The sequence below is a fragment of the Carassius auratus genome, chromosome 18 (assembly GCF_003368295.1).
Source record: "Carassius auratus strain Wakin chromosome 18, ASM336829v1, whole genome shotgun sequence".
NCBI classification, from domain to species: Eukaryota; Metazoa; Chordata; class Actinopteri; order Cypriniformes; family Cyprinidae; genus Carassius; species Carassius auratus.
Window position 1 is genome coordinate 16,993,310 of NC_039260.1, and position 13,530 is coordinate 17,006,839.

General features: G+C 46.5%; 1 protein-coding gene across 2 annotated transcripts in view; it reads right to left on the minus strand.

The window, feature by feature from the left end:
* Positions 1-9,664: 9,664 nt before the first annotated feature.
* kiaa1549lb (KIAA1549-like b) overlaps positions 9,665-13,530 on the minus strand; it is a 99,952-nt gene continuing 96,086 nt past the window's right edge. The window contains exons 21-23 of one of the 2 annotated variants that reach the window (XM_026287806.1): positions 12,854-13,005; positions 12,470-12,544; positions 11,252-11,387 (exon numbers count right to left, since the gene is read on the minus strand). In XM_026287806.1, coding sequence (XP_026143591.1) covers positions 12,515-12,544; positions 12,854-13,005 — 182 coding nt within the window. In that variant the 3' untranslated portion in view covers positions 11,252-11,387; positions 12,470-12,514. Of the gene's footprint in view, positions 11,388-12,469; positions 12,545-12,853; positions 13,006-13,530 lie in introns of both variants that reach the window. The other variant, XM_026287805.1, reaches the window with a different exon arrangement.

Genomic DNA, 13,530 nt, shown 5'->3' on the forward strand with positions numbered 1-13,530 from the left:
AGTTCTTTCTGTGGGTCATAGTATGCAAGTACTGGTCCCGGTTCCTTAGTTATGAGATCTTTCATTTTTTGGAATGCGGTGTGGTGCTTTGAATCCCATATGAACTCGCTGGACTGTTTGAGGAGTTGCCGAAGTGGTGCATTAATGTCCGATAAGCAGGGTGCAAACTTGGACAGGTAATTTACCATTCCCAGGACTGTTTCGAGCTCCGCTTTGGTCTTTGGTGGCTCCATGTGCTTGATTGCTGAGACCTTTTCAGGGTCTGGATTGACTCCTTCAGCAGATAAACAGTGACCGAAATAGCAAACTTCAGTAGCACTCACAATGCTTTTCTAAGGGTTGAGCTTCACACCTTTCTCACGGGACCTTTGCAACATTGCGTGTAAGTTGTCATCATGTTCCTTTTTGGTCTGTCCATAAACCAGAATGTCATCAACGATCGCAACGACACCATTTATACCTTCGTATGTCTCGTCGATTTTGCGCTGAAATTCATCCTGAGCTGAAATTATGCCAAATGGAAGACGCCGAAATCTGTATCGTCCAAATACAGTGTTGAATGTCGTCAACTTGGAAGATTCTTCTATAAGTTTTATAAAACACTGAAGTATTTCGCACCTGTTAGCTTGGGTGTGATGTCTTCTACAGTATTATTGGCAAGGGGTAATGTGGACACTTGATAGCTTTATTGAGGTTGCGGGGATCCAAGCATATTCTGAGTTTGCCGGTTCTCGGTTTTTCCACGACCACAAGTGCATTTACCCAGTCAGTGGGCTCCCTTACTTTGAATATGACTCCTTGTTTTTCCATATTTTGCAGCTCTTCTTTCAGTCTGCCACGTAGAGCCAGTGGTATTCTCCTTTGTGGGTAAACAACTGGGGTTGCATCGGGTTTTAGATGGATTGTGCATTCCCCTGGAAATAATTCAATGCCATCAAATACATCAGCATATTCCTCCATGATGGACTTGTCTTCTTTAAGTGCATTCACTGAGAGCACTAGCTTGATTAAGTCCAGGTCCAGACATGCTTTTAGACCTAACACAGGCGGTGCTTGCGTGTCGACTATGTAAAAGGTCATCAGTTCATTCCCTGTCTTTGTATATGCACGGCAGCGCACATGTCCCTTTTACTGCGTGCATTTGACCACCATATCATGTGAGGCTGCGCTTAGTTGGTGTGAGCTTGCTCTGAGCTTGTAGCTTATTAAATGTGTGCAATGGAATTGCATTTACCTGTGCTCCAGTGTCCAATTTGAAATTAACTAACTAAACGTGCAGCAGTATTCACATGCCACATACAACTGGCGCCAAGCCAATAATCCCACAGCAACTCGCTGTCATGCCGTAATTCAGTATCGCAAATATTCAGTGCTTACGTGAATATTACACTGACGCACAGAAGTTTGACTTGGTGCATGACATTGCAGAAAATGTGCGTTCACAAATGTAGCCTATGTTGATCCAAATTAATATCAAATATCGATGTCCTGTCAGCACAGCTGAACAGTTCTGCTTTCTGTTTTCTGAGTCGGTGTTGCAAGGATGAAGTTGCCGATCCTGACTCACCATCTCCTCAGACATGCCTTTAGACAGAAGTGCATCTTTAAGGATTATGATTACAATGAAAGTTTTTTATTTATTTTGTTAAGTAGTAATTTAAAATTGACACAGAGTGGTTGAACTAGGTATTGCAGTCCAAATTCAAAATTTTAGAGAGGGTATTTTTTCATCCAGCCCCTCCTCCTCAGACTTGACACAATTAATGAAATGAAATGTAATCACTTTGCCATTACATACAAAAACTGAACTATTTTAATATAGTTGAAACAGTAGTAGATTATAAGCTGTTTTGGGAAAGGGGGGGGGGGGGGGGATGGACTAAATATATTCAAGTGAGTGGAAGGCAAACCGAAAGCTGATACCGAAAGTCCAGCACTCTCCTTCCTTCACTGCTGCGACTACTCTTGTTTGTATGTGTTCTTTCACCTGCATTTTTTCCCCTTAATAACAAATGTGTCCATTCCGATGCTCAATTTTACAAAACTTATGGCTGCTGATGACTATTTGAACTGAATTCTACCAAAGTGTTTGTTAAATGCGTAACTTTAATTACTTGCTTGTGTCTTAAAATAATATACAGTGTGAAAAAGATATATATTTTACATAACAAAACATTATAGCTTATATTTGTTTAGTACATTTTTAAATTAATGTAAAACCTAAAATAAATTGTAAAACTGAAATTTATTATTATTTTTTTATTATTAAACTGTGTTCAGCATGGTGGTGAGAACGTCTCGGTTACGTACGTAACCCTCGTTCCCTGATGGAGGGAACGGAGACGTTATGTCGACCGACAAATGGGGTCTCACTTGGGAGGCCAATCATCTCTGATTTTAAGAGAAAACGCCAATGAAATTGGCAAGTGGATTAACACACCTGAGCCACTCCCCGTGCCAGCGGGTATAAATAGGGCGACAGGTGCATCCACTCATTAGGTTTTACGCTGAGGAGCCGAGAACGTGTCCCGGCAACAGCGAATGGTTCAAGGTTGTGGCATGGGGACATAACGTCTCCGTTCCCTCCATCAGGGAACGAGGGTTACGTACGTAACCGAGACGTTCCCTATCTGTCGGTCACTACGAGTTATGTCGACCGACAAATGGGGTCCTATGGAAAACGCCATAACCTGAACCTCGTCACAACCCTGAGGCGCTGCAATTGTTGACAAGCCTTGGCGTGCTACAAAAGCTACGCTTAAGGTCGTAACCTTCCCAAAGCCCCAGCGCAAATTCACTGACCTTGGTACCGAAGGGGCCAAAGGGTGAGTACATCGCTGCTGGAGAAGGCCATGCTGCTGTTCCGCCCACATAAAGTAAATGGAAGGGATTTCAACCTTCAGTGAAAGATTGCTTCAAATCTTCCCTATTTGTTCTTTCAGCTGGCAAGACAATGGGGAAGCGAGCCTTTAGGAAAGGTCGCTACGGAGACCACATCCTACCCGTAGGGAGGTGACATGTGGATATACCGATATGGACTGACCCAGGGGGCAGTACTACATATGGAAAGGGTCTCTGAGGCAGGTCCTACCTTGGAGTAGGGATGGAACGGCTGCCAGAAGAGACTGACAGAGCGATCTGTCAAGGGAAGACACGGGTTTGCCAAGAGGGAAACCTTACCGTGGAAGAATACACATATGGGATTACCCGTAGGGAACCCAGCCATATGGACACCTAGCCCAGTACAGGGGCTGACCGGCTCCGGGCATGCTAACGCCAGTACTGGGCCTGGCGACAGACTGCTCCGCCAAGTCTGACGCCGAGGGTGCTGGAGGATGCTCGACCAGGGTACGCCAACCGGGGAACTCTACTGGGAGAAGAAGGCGCTCACATCCCCGTGTTAGGGGGAATGGCGCAGCAAGCGAGACACCCAGCCAGCCCTTCCCGCCAATTACCTGTTACCCAACACACGGGAGGAAACTGGCTCTACACGGAGGTTGTAAAACCTCGCAAAGGTGTTAGGTGTCGCCCAGCCCGCAGCTCGACAAACGTCTGCCAGAGAGGCGCCGTGCGCCAACGCATGGGAGGAGGCCACACTCCGTGTGGAGTGGGCCCTCACCCCCAGGGGGCACGGCTCGCCTTGGGAATGGTAAGCCAAGGCGATGGCGTCCACTATCCAGTGGGCCAACCTCTGCTTAGAGACAGCCTTCCCCTTCTGCTGACCTCCAAAGCAGACCAGGAGCTGCTCAGAGCTTCTGAAGCTCTGGGTGCGGTCCACGTATATGCGGAGCGCTCTTACGGGACACAGCAACGACAAGGCTGGATCTGCCTTTTCCAGGGGCAGCGCTTGCAGGTTCACCACCTGGTCTCGGAAGGGAGTGGTGGGAACCTTGGGCACGTATCCAGGCCGGGGTCTCAGGACAACGTGAGAGTAGGCCGGCCCGAACACAAGGCACTCTTCACTTACCGAAAATGCTTGGAGGTCCCCGACCCTCTTGATGGAAGTGAGCGCGATCAGGAGCGCTGTCTTGAGAGACAGGAACTTCAGCTCAACCGAATCCAGCGGCTCAAAGGGACCCCTCTGAAGTCCCGCCAGGACAATAGAGAGGTCCCAGGAGGGAATCAGGGGTGTCCTAGGAGGATGTAACCTTCTGGCACCCCTCAGGAACCTAACGATCAGGTCATGCCTCCCCAGGGACCGGCCGTCCACTGCATCGTGATGTGCTGCAATGGCAGCCACATACACCTTCAGGGTGGAGGGTGACAGCCCACGCTCCAGCCTACCTTGCAGGAAAGAAAGCACGACTCTGACCGGGCATCTCCGGGGGTCTTCTCGGTGAGAAGAACACCAATTCGTGAACAGACTCCACTTCAGAGCATAGGCCTGCCTCGTAGAAGGGGCTCTAGCCTGAGTGATAGTGTCTACCACTGCTGGGGGCAGATCACTTAGGTCTGCCGCGTCCCGTCTAGAAGCCACACGTGGAGGTTCCAGAGATCTGGACGCGGGTGCCAAATGGTGCCAAGCCCCTGAGAGAGAAGGTCTCTCCTCAGGGGGATGCGCCAGGGAGGGGCTGTCACGAGGAGCATGAGTTCCGAAAACCAGGTCCGGGTGGGCCAGTAAGGCGCAACCAACAGGACCTGTTCCTCGTCCTCCCTGACCTTGCACAGTGTCTGTGCGAGCAGGCTCACTGGGGGAAACGCATACTTGCGTAAAGCCCGAGGCCAGCTGTGTGCCAGTGCATCTGTGCCCAGGGGGGCCTGGGACAGGGAATAGTACAGCTGGCAGTGGGAGGACTCGTGGGAAGCGAACAGGTCTACCTGGGCTTCCCCGAATCGACTCCAAATCAGCTGGACCGTCTGGGGATGGAGTCGCCATTCCCCGGGGAAAGTGAGCTGTCGTGAGAGCGCGTCGGCTGCACGATTGAGCTCCCCCGGGATGTGGACAGCGCGCAGCGACTTGAGCCACGTCTGACTCCAGAGGAGGAGATGACGGGCGAGTTGAGACATGCGGCGTGATCGTAACCCGCCTTGTCGGTTGATGTACGAAACAGCCGCAGTGTTGTCCGTGCGGACCAACACGTGCTTGTCCAGCACTAGCGGACGAAACCGTCGCAAAGCTAGATGCACTGCCAGCAACTCCAGGCAGTTGATGTGCCAAAGCAGTCGAGGTCCTGTCCAGGACCCTGAGGCTGCCTGCCCGTTGCATGTCGCGCCCCAGCCCGAGTTGGAGGCATCTGTTGTGACAACAACGTGCCGGGACACTTGTTCCAAGGGCACACCGGCCCGTAGAAAGGCAAGGTCCGACCAAGGACTGAATAGGCGGCGACACATCAGTGTGATGGTGACACGATGTGTACCGCGGCGCCATGCCCATCTCGGGACTCGGGAGTGTAACCAGTGCTGAAGTGGTCTCATATGAAGCAATCCGAGCGGCGTGACTGCGGCTGCGGATGCCATATGCCCCAGGAGCCTCTGAAAGTGTTTCAGTGGTACCACTGTCCTGCCTCTGAAGGAACTCAGGCAGTTCAGCACTGAGTGGGCACGTTCGCTGGTGAGACGTGCCGTCATACTCACCGAGTCTAACTCCATACCGAGATAAGAGATTCTCTGCACAGGGGAGAGCTTGCTCTTCTCTCGGTTGACCTGAAGCCCCAACTGACTGAGGTGCCGAAGCACGAAGTCCCTGTGATCGCACAACTCTTCTCGGGACCGGGCCATAATGAGCCAGTCGTCGAGATAGTTGAGGATCCTGATGCCCACTTCCCAAAGTGGGGCAAGGGCGCCCTCCGCGACCTTCGTGAAGACACGGGGGGACAGGGAGAGCCCGAAGGGGAGGACCTTGTACTGCCATGCCTGACCCTCGAAAGCAAAGCGCAGGAACGGTCTGTGACGAGGGAGGATAGAGACATGAAAGTACGCGTCTTTCAGGTCGATCGCTGCAAACCAGTCCTGGGGCTGGACGCATTTGATAATGCGTTTCTGCGTCAACATCCTGAACGGGAGCTTGTGTAGGGCCCGATTCAAGACTCGCAGATCCAGGATAGGTCGAAGGCCACCGCTCTTCTTGGGCACGATGAAGTAAGGGCTGTAAAACCCCGTCCTCATCTCGGCTGGAGGGACCGGCTCGATTGCATCCTTCGCCAGGAGGACAGCAATCTCCTCGCGCAAGACAGGGGCGTCCTGGACTGCCACCGAAGTCTCGAGCACGCCATTGAACTTGGGGGGTCGCCGGGCGAATTGAATCGCATAGCCGAGTCGAACCGTCCGGATGAGCCAGCGTGACGGGTTGGGCAGCGCAAGCCACGCTCCCAGATACCGTACAAGTGGCACCAAAGGGACAGTCGACATACCCGCAGTGGTGCAGCGATGGGGAGTCGTGCCGCAAGGCCCAGAAGGCACAGCGTCCTGGGTCATCGCAACCACACTCCTCGTGTTCCCGGAGGAACTGGCCAGAGACGCGTGGAGAGGCGTTGCGTCTCCGAACCGCGACCTCTTGGCCGCTGGCGAAAGGGGGCGTCGTGGGTGAGAGTGAGGAAGCTGTGCGTCGCTCATTGTCAAGCCACGAGCCTTGCAACTCGGAGGAAGGAGACTCCGGCCAGTGGCGGAACAGAACAAAACAGAAACTGAAGATTCTCCGCCCGGCCCTCCTCCGGGGGAAGGAGTGGCGCTGTCTTCGCCATCTCCTGAAGAGCAGTTCTCCGCATCTCCGAGTTGCCCGTGTCAGGGCCGCTTGGTCGACTTCCTGGAGGACTTCGCAGCCGGGAGTGACACGGGGGGCGCCGCTCTCCTGCGCGGGGCTCGACGCGCCGGCCTCGAAGAACTCTCAGCACGGGGCGGAGCTGGCGTAGAGGACGCAGGGGGGCGCCCACGGCGACGAGCAGGCTGAGGCGCTACCCGCGACGGAACGGTGGCAGCCGGAGAGACACGTCGGGGCAGGATGTGCTGGATGGCCTCAGTCTGCTTCTGTACCGCCGAGAACTGCTGGGCAAAGTCCTCGACAGTGTCGCCGAACAGGCCTGCCTGGGAGATGGGGGCGTCGAGAAAGCGCGCTTTGTCCATGTCCCTCATCTCAGCCAGGTTCAGCCAGAGATGCCGCTCCTGGACCACCAGCGTGGACATCGCCTTCCCGAGGGACCGCGCCGTGACCTTCGTTGCCCGTAAGGCGAAGTCGGTCGCCGTGCGCAGCTCCTGCATCAACCCCGGGTCGGTACCACCCTCGTGCATGGTTTTGAGTGCCTTGGCTTGGTGTACCTGCAGGATAGCCATGGCATGCAGGGCAGAGGCAGCTTGGCCCGCAGCACTGTAAGCCTTGGCAGCGAGTGCGGCCGTCAGCTTACAGGCCTTGGACGGGAGGCGCGGACGATTCCTCCAAGTGGCGGCGTTTTGTGGGCACAAGTGCACCGCAACCGCCTTCTCCACCTGGGGAACCTCTACGTACCCCCTGGCTGCCCCGCCATCGAGGGTGGTGAGGATGGAAGAGGGAGAAGAGCGGCTTCTGGCCGTGAAAGGGGCCGTCCACGACTTCGTCACCTCTTCATGCACCTCCGGGAAGAAAGGCACCGGAGCAGAACGAGGTTGTGAGCCGCGTCCCGCGCCGAGAAACCAATCATCCAGCCGTGAGGGCTCGGGACTGGGCGGTGTAGTCACCTCCAGTCCGATACTCACGGCTGCCCGGGCAAGCATGGCCGACAACTCCAAGTCCGATTCGGCAGTAGCGACAACACCCGAGGGGGGCAGCCCCGCCGAACCTTCATCCTCAGAGGTCGATAACCCATCCCCCGATGCAGCAATCGACATCTGGTCCTCGGGCGGCGCACCGAAAGACACGCTGGGACCGCTGTGAGACGGCCCAGCAGAATCAATCGGCAGCTGCACGGGACAGTCGCTGCGTGAGGAGTGAGAGGTCCGTGGGGCGTGGCCCGGCGGAGAAGCTCTCACTGTGATCCTCAGATCTCCCAGAGCGCCAGCCGGCGGCCCTCTGCTCGAGCCAGAGAGACCGGGACGGGTGGCGACAGAGGGGTCTGCTGCACTCCCCTTGAGGAGTGAGAGACGCGATCGCAGCGCTGCCATGTTCATACGCCCACAGTAGACGCATGAATCATCCACGAGCGCAGCCTCAGCGTGTTGGACGCCCAGACACTGCAGACAACGCTCGTGACCGTCAACCGAAGACAGGAAACGACCGCATCCAGAAGGACACGGACGAAACGGCATCTTGAAAAAGACGCGAATCGTCCGTGATTTGCTCTTTTAGAGAACTGTCTCTTTTAGCCGAAGCGCCCAGGGGAATCGCCGCTCGCAGGGACACCACTGTAACGCGCCGTCACACCGACCAGGAACAGCTCTACCAAAAACAAAGATGAATGGCTTTGTAGTGATCTTCTTCATCGACTACTCGGCTCCGAAGCAAAAATCTAATGAGTGGATGCACCTGTCGCCCTATTTATACCCGCTGGCACGGGGAGTGGCTCAGGTGTGTTAATCCACTTGCCAATTTCATTGGCGTTTTCTCTTAAAATCAGAGATGATTGGCCTCCCAAGTGAGACCCCATTTGTCGGTCGACATAACTCGTAGTGACCGACAGATAGGGAACCACTGGTCTAAGCCATGTAGGGAACAAAATAAAATTGTTTAAAAAGTTCAACAAACGAGAAAATTTTTCATTCTGTTATCTTTTATTGCAAAATGTCTTGTTGGAAATAGCTCAAACACACTTTTTGATAGTGCTTTATTAGATATGTGGTTCAAAATGAAAATTAATGGCAATACATTGGTTTTATATCAACTTATATCAACAAACTAAACATATGGAAATAAATAATAATAATAATAATAATAATAATAATAATAATAATAATAAATGACAAAGGCATGTGCAAAGGATTTGAGTGTAATCACCAGATCTTATTGGGAATATAGTAACTTCATGCAGCCGACAGCAATCACCATATTTCAAAGTTCATTTTCACTGTTTATATAGTATTTTTTACATTTGTGTGTTTAAGTCATGTGAGTAAACTGTATATTACTTTTTCAAGCTGCCTCTGAACAATTATTAAAAATAAACAAATAAATGTAAACAATAATAAGACATTACAGTGTTTTTACATTATTATTTGTTACAAAATTGACCACATTTTAAACATTTAAATGTTTTCAGTTGAAGAAATGTTTGGGAGAGAATGTAGGGATTGTATGTAAAAAATAAATAAATAAATACAATTAAAAACAAACCTAGTTATTAAAATGTACGTTATACAAGTATGATGCATTACTGTTGCCCCTTCAGGGAAAACTGCTTATACATACATTTTATAAAACTCAATTTACAGTAAATCTCTTCTGTTTTCATTAGCCACTTCATGGTACACAACATGCTCAAGCTAATTAATAGTTAATTGCTAAAATTAATAGTTTTATTTTGGCAGATGACATGGGCCAAGTTGGCAATGAAAATACTGGAACATCTTTGAGATGACAGTTATCATAAGTAACTTATGTGTACTTTTTCAAAAATTTATCAGACTTAAAGTCAAAAAATGTATGTGTAATTTTGATCTATGCATAATTGACTAATAAACTAATCAAACATTGATCTAAAGTAAATTGTGTTGGCATATGGATATAAAGCAGATGTGTATACTTTTTTTTTTTTTTTTTTAAATAATGTGACTCATTCACGTGATCATCATAAAGCTCTTTTATATTTCACTCCACCAATGACGAAGCAGTACACCTATATTAGCACCTTTAACAGAACAATTTTACAGGGTGTATTGTTATATATCAAGCTATTAAAGCATAACACATTCCTTCTGTTGAATATGTAAATTAATTAAGCACTTAAAAGTTTGCTGCCATGGGCCTTATTCAAGGTAGAAGACATTTTTGTTTTTACATGAATGAAAACAAGACTGACGGCACGGGTGCCACTAAGGTTTCTGGGCAGGTCATGTAGCCAGCATAGATGCACAAACTACTCAATAGGATGTAGTGTTAAACTGTTAGTTCACCCTACGTATGCCCACACAAGGATATCTACATGGGAAGTGTCCAACATGTACAGTAGCATCACTTTCAGTTAACAAAAAAAAAAAAAAAAAAAAAATTGGTTTAAATTTAAATCTTAGGGCTTCTGCAGGCACAAAACCATATATGAATTTATTGCTATGAATTGTATTTCATTATAAATTGCACCCAGTTGACTTGACTTATCGAGCTTTGGAAATTACTGTTAGTTGTTTAAAAACTGTTCAGTGTGTTTCTACTTTAGATAGTAGAGAAAAAAAAAATGATAATAATATTCACAATTAATTTGCATACCTTCACATTGTTACAAAACCAATACTTTTGCTTGTCTTTAGAACATAATTGAAGATAATAATATTCTATCGTCATTTTTGTCAAACGTACAGTACTTGCTTGACTCTTGAAATGTGAGTAACCTTACCAAGGTTGAAGAAGCTTTAATGTGCTTGTGCATGTGTGCTATATGAATGTGCACTGATAACTGCTCATATGTTAACAAAAGCATAAATTAAATCTGTTCTTAATATATAGCAATCTCTTTAGCGTCTCTTCAGAGATTTGGATCATACGGGTTTCTTTTACCATGTATTTATGAACTTTTTAAAGCTTGCCAATTTTGGGTGACTGGACATTCAATGGATGTACAAAGGAGCATATAAAAAATATCTTCGTTTATGCTTCATTATGGGTTTTGAACAACATGAGGGTGTATAATTAACGACATTAATTTTTAATTGTAGGTGGACTTTAATTACCATGCCAGGTTTCATAAAATACAACACAGCTAAAATGAGAAAACTATAGATTTCCATACTGTCCCATTAAAAAAAACTTTAAATACATATTAATGTTACACTACAATAAAGCAAATGTTTAATTACATATTGATGTTATAGTACAATGGCAAAAAGAACCACACAAAAACTTTATTAAAATGCAAGCAGGTGTTTCACTGAAAGGGGGAAAAAAGTATCCAGTGAAATATGACTTAATCCAGTGAAATCTGAAGTTGTAAATGTATTATGCTATTCATTCTCAGTGCAGCTGGTGAATTCATGGAATGTTCTACCAGAATGTTCTACACCTGGAACTCAAACATGTCTGCTTGCTTCTTGGCCAGTTTGGCCACCTCATCACGGATGGCTTTGACTAGGGCTGAAGTGGAAAGGCTACTGAGGGGGGTGTCAGGGCTGATCGGATCTCCGGGCTCTGCGAGACTCTGCTGGGACACTGCAGTGGAGGAGGAGGGTGGATTGTCTAGACCACCCTGAATAGCTTGGCGGTGGTGCCACAGGAGAGGGCTGCCCTGAGGATAATGAGGATGAGGAAAGGCCTCTGCGTAGCCTGGTAGGGGCATCTGAAAGAGAAAACATGTAGCATTCAACAAGGCCTGCTCTCAAACAAGTCAGCTAGGGTGTATTGTTATTTCTAGTGAGTCTTGATCTGTGCTGCAGTTGACCAATTTCTACAGTTTAAAAGGGAACCAACAGACAGATGCACAAGGACGACACTCACGAAAAGGAAAACGAAAATCTTAAGGATATACTTCAAAGTAAAATTAGTGACACTCCATTCAAACAAGTTTGAATTGTGTGATGCGATCATTTTCATTAAACTATGAATTATGAAATCAAAAACACTTTGAACAAGGGTCACCTTGTCACCAGGGTTGGGCATAATTCAGAATTTTTTTAAAAAAGACTCCCTTTTGAGTGTAAATTGGAATTTAATTGGCCACCCCACAATATGATTTATGTACTAAATTGCCATTCAGTGATATTCAACGGTCACACAAAACTCATTAGACCAACACATTAGTCCACCTTACTTGATTATTTAATAAATTAATTTAATAATTAATCTTGACAAGTTATGCATACTTATTCCCTGATATGTAAAATACATTTCCCCTAATAATCATTAGACTTATTTATTTGAACTAAATGCAAAATTATCAAAATATTTGACTGTTTTAATTTTGACAAGTGCCAATGAAAAATGCAAATCAAATTGTTTTCTAATTCATTTATGAAAATAAATATAAACATCAAAAAAGAAGAAATTCATTAGATTAGGTTATAGAAGTAAAAAAAAAAAGTTTTGTACAATCTAAAAAAAAAAAACGAGATAAAAAGGCAGTTATGATGCATTTTTTTCTTAAGAATGTTTTTAAATTGTAGTACAAATGCAATATCAGAATATGAATATGAACCTGGCTATATCTATAGGATATATACATTTTATCCTATAGATAGCCAAGCAGTGAATGTCATTATTTGTTTAATTCTACTTAAATTTTTCATCTGTTTTTGCTTTCCTCAATTCAAAACCTGGAATTCACAATTTGATTCTGAATGGCACACAACCCTGCTCATGACAGAGAAAAGAAGAAGAAGAAAAAAAGAAAAGTGTTTCATTTGAAGAAATGTGCTCATCTACCCTGGGAATTTGTTGTTTCCACTCAACGTCACCGATAAATTCAGTTCAGCAAATGGTTTCTAAATGACACTGGTTCTGCAAAAAGACACCATGTGAATGCAGGCACACACAAACAGGGATAAGAAGGACAATCCAAAAAGACGAGTCTTGTACCCGAAGGCAGGTCACATGATCTGACAGAATGCCCCCTAAATTCAGAACAATTTATAGAGGCACATGTGACAGACCAGTTCTGCTTCCCATGGTTGCAGTCCATGAGGTTTATTCCACATTAAATTGTTTTAATGGTGCATGCACTGTAACATTGGGGTCTTTGGATGCAACCCAGTTTGTGAAGCAGAATTGGACACATGATAAAGGACTGTATGAAAAATTAATTCTTACAGATTCGGCCCACTGAGGAGGCACATCCTCGGGTTCAGGGGGATAAGACATCCAGGATGGGCTGTGGTAGGAGGAGGGTGGCGTGGAGATGAAATATCCTGTGTATCCTGGACGAGTGGCTGGGATGGCGTACACTGCTGTCATGGGGTTTCCTGTGGGACAAAAAAGGATGAGAGTTTTGTAGTGGTGGGCAATATATGCATTGTCTATGATAATACTCTAATTATAAAAGTCACTCACTTTTCAAAAAACAAAAAAACAACTTGAGAAGTGTATATGTTTATTGTGTAATGTAGCCCAGTAGAATGCAGTTTGAATAGCCCCCAAATCCAATAAATTGAGGCAAGTGTTTGTGCTATATTTCTAAATTACATTGTTAATTTCACACGAGCAAGCATGCTTTTTCCTCAACTATCATATTGCAAATGTGATGTTAACTTTATATAAAATTTTAATTTACAAGAAGTTTGGAAGGTTGTGAGTTACATTTAGAGACAATATTCTCAGGATTTTCCCAATAGAAATAGTTCTGAATGAATCAGCATGCAAAATTGTATTTTGTTGATACTGATTTAATTTTATTGGTAATAGCCTATACTATAGGGTCTTATTATTCTAAACTCTTTGTTTTCATCTTCTTTTTTATATATTTTTTTCCTCAGTGAAAATTAACAATA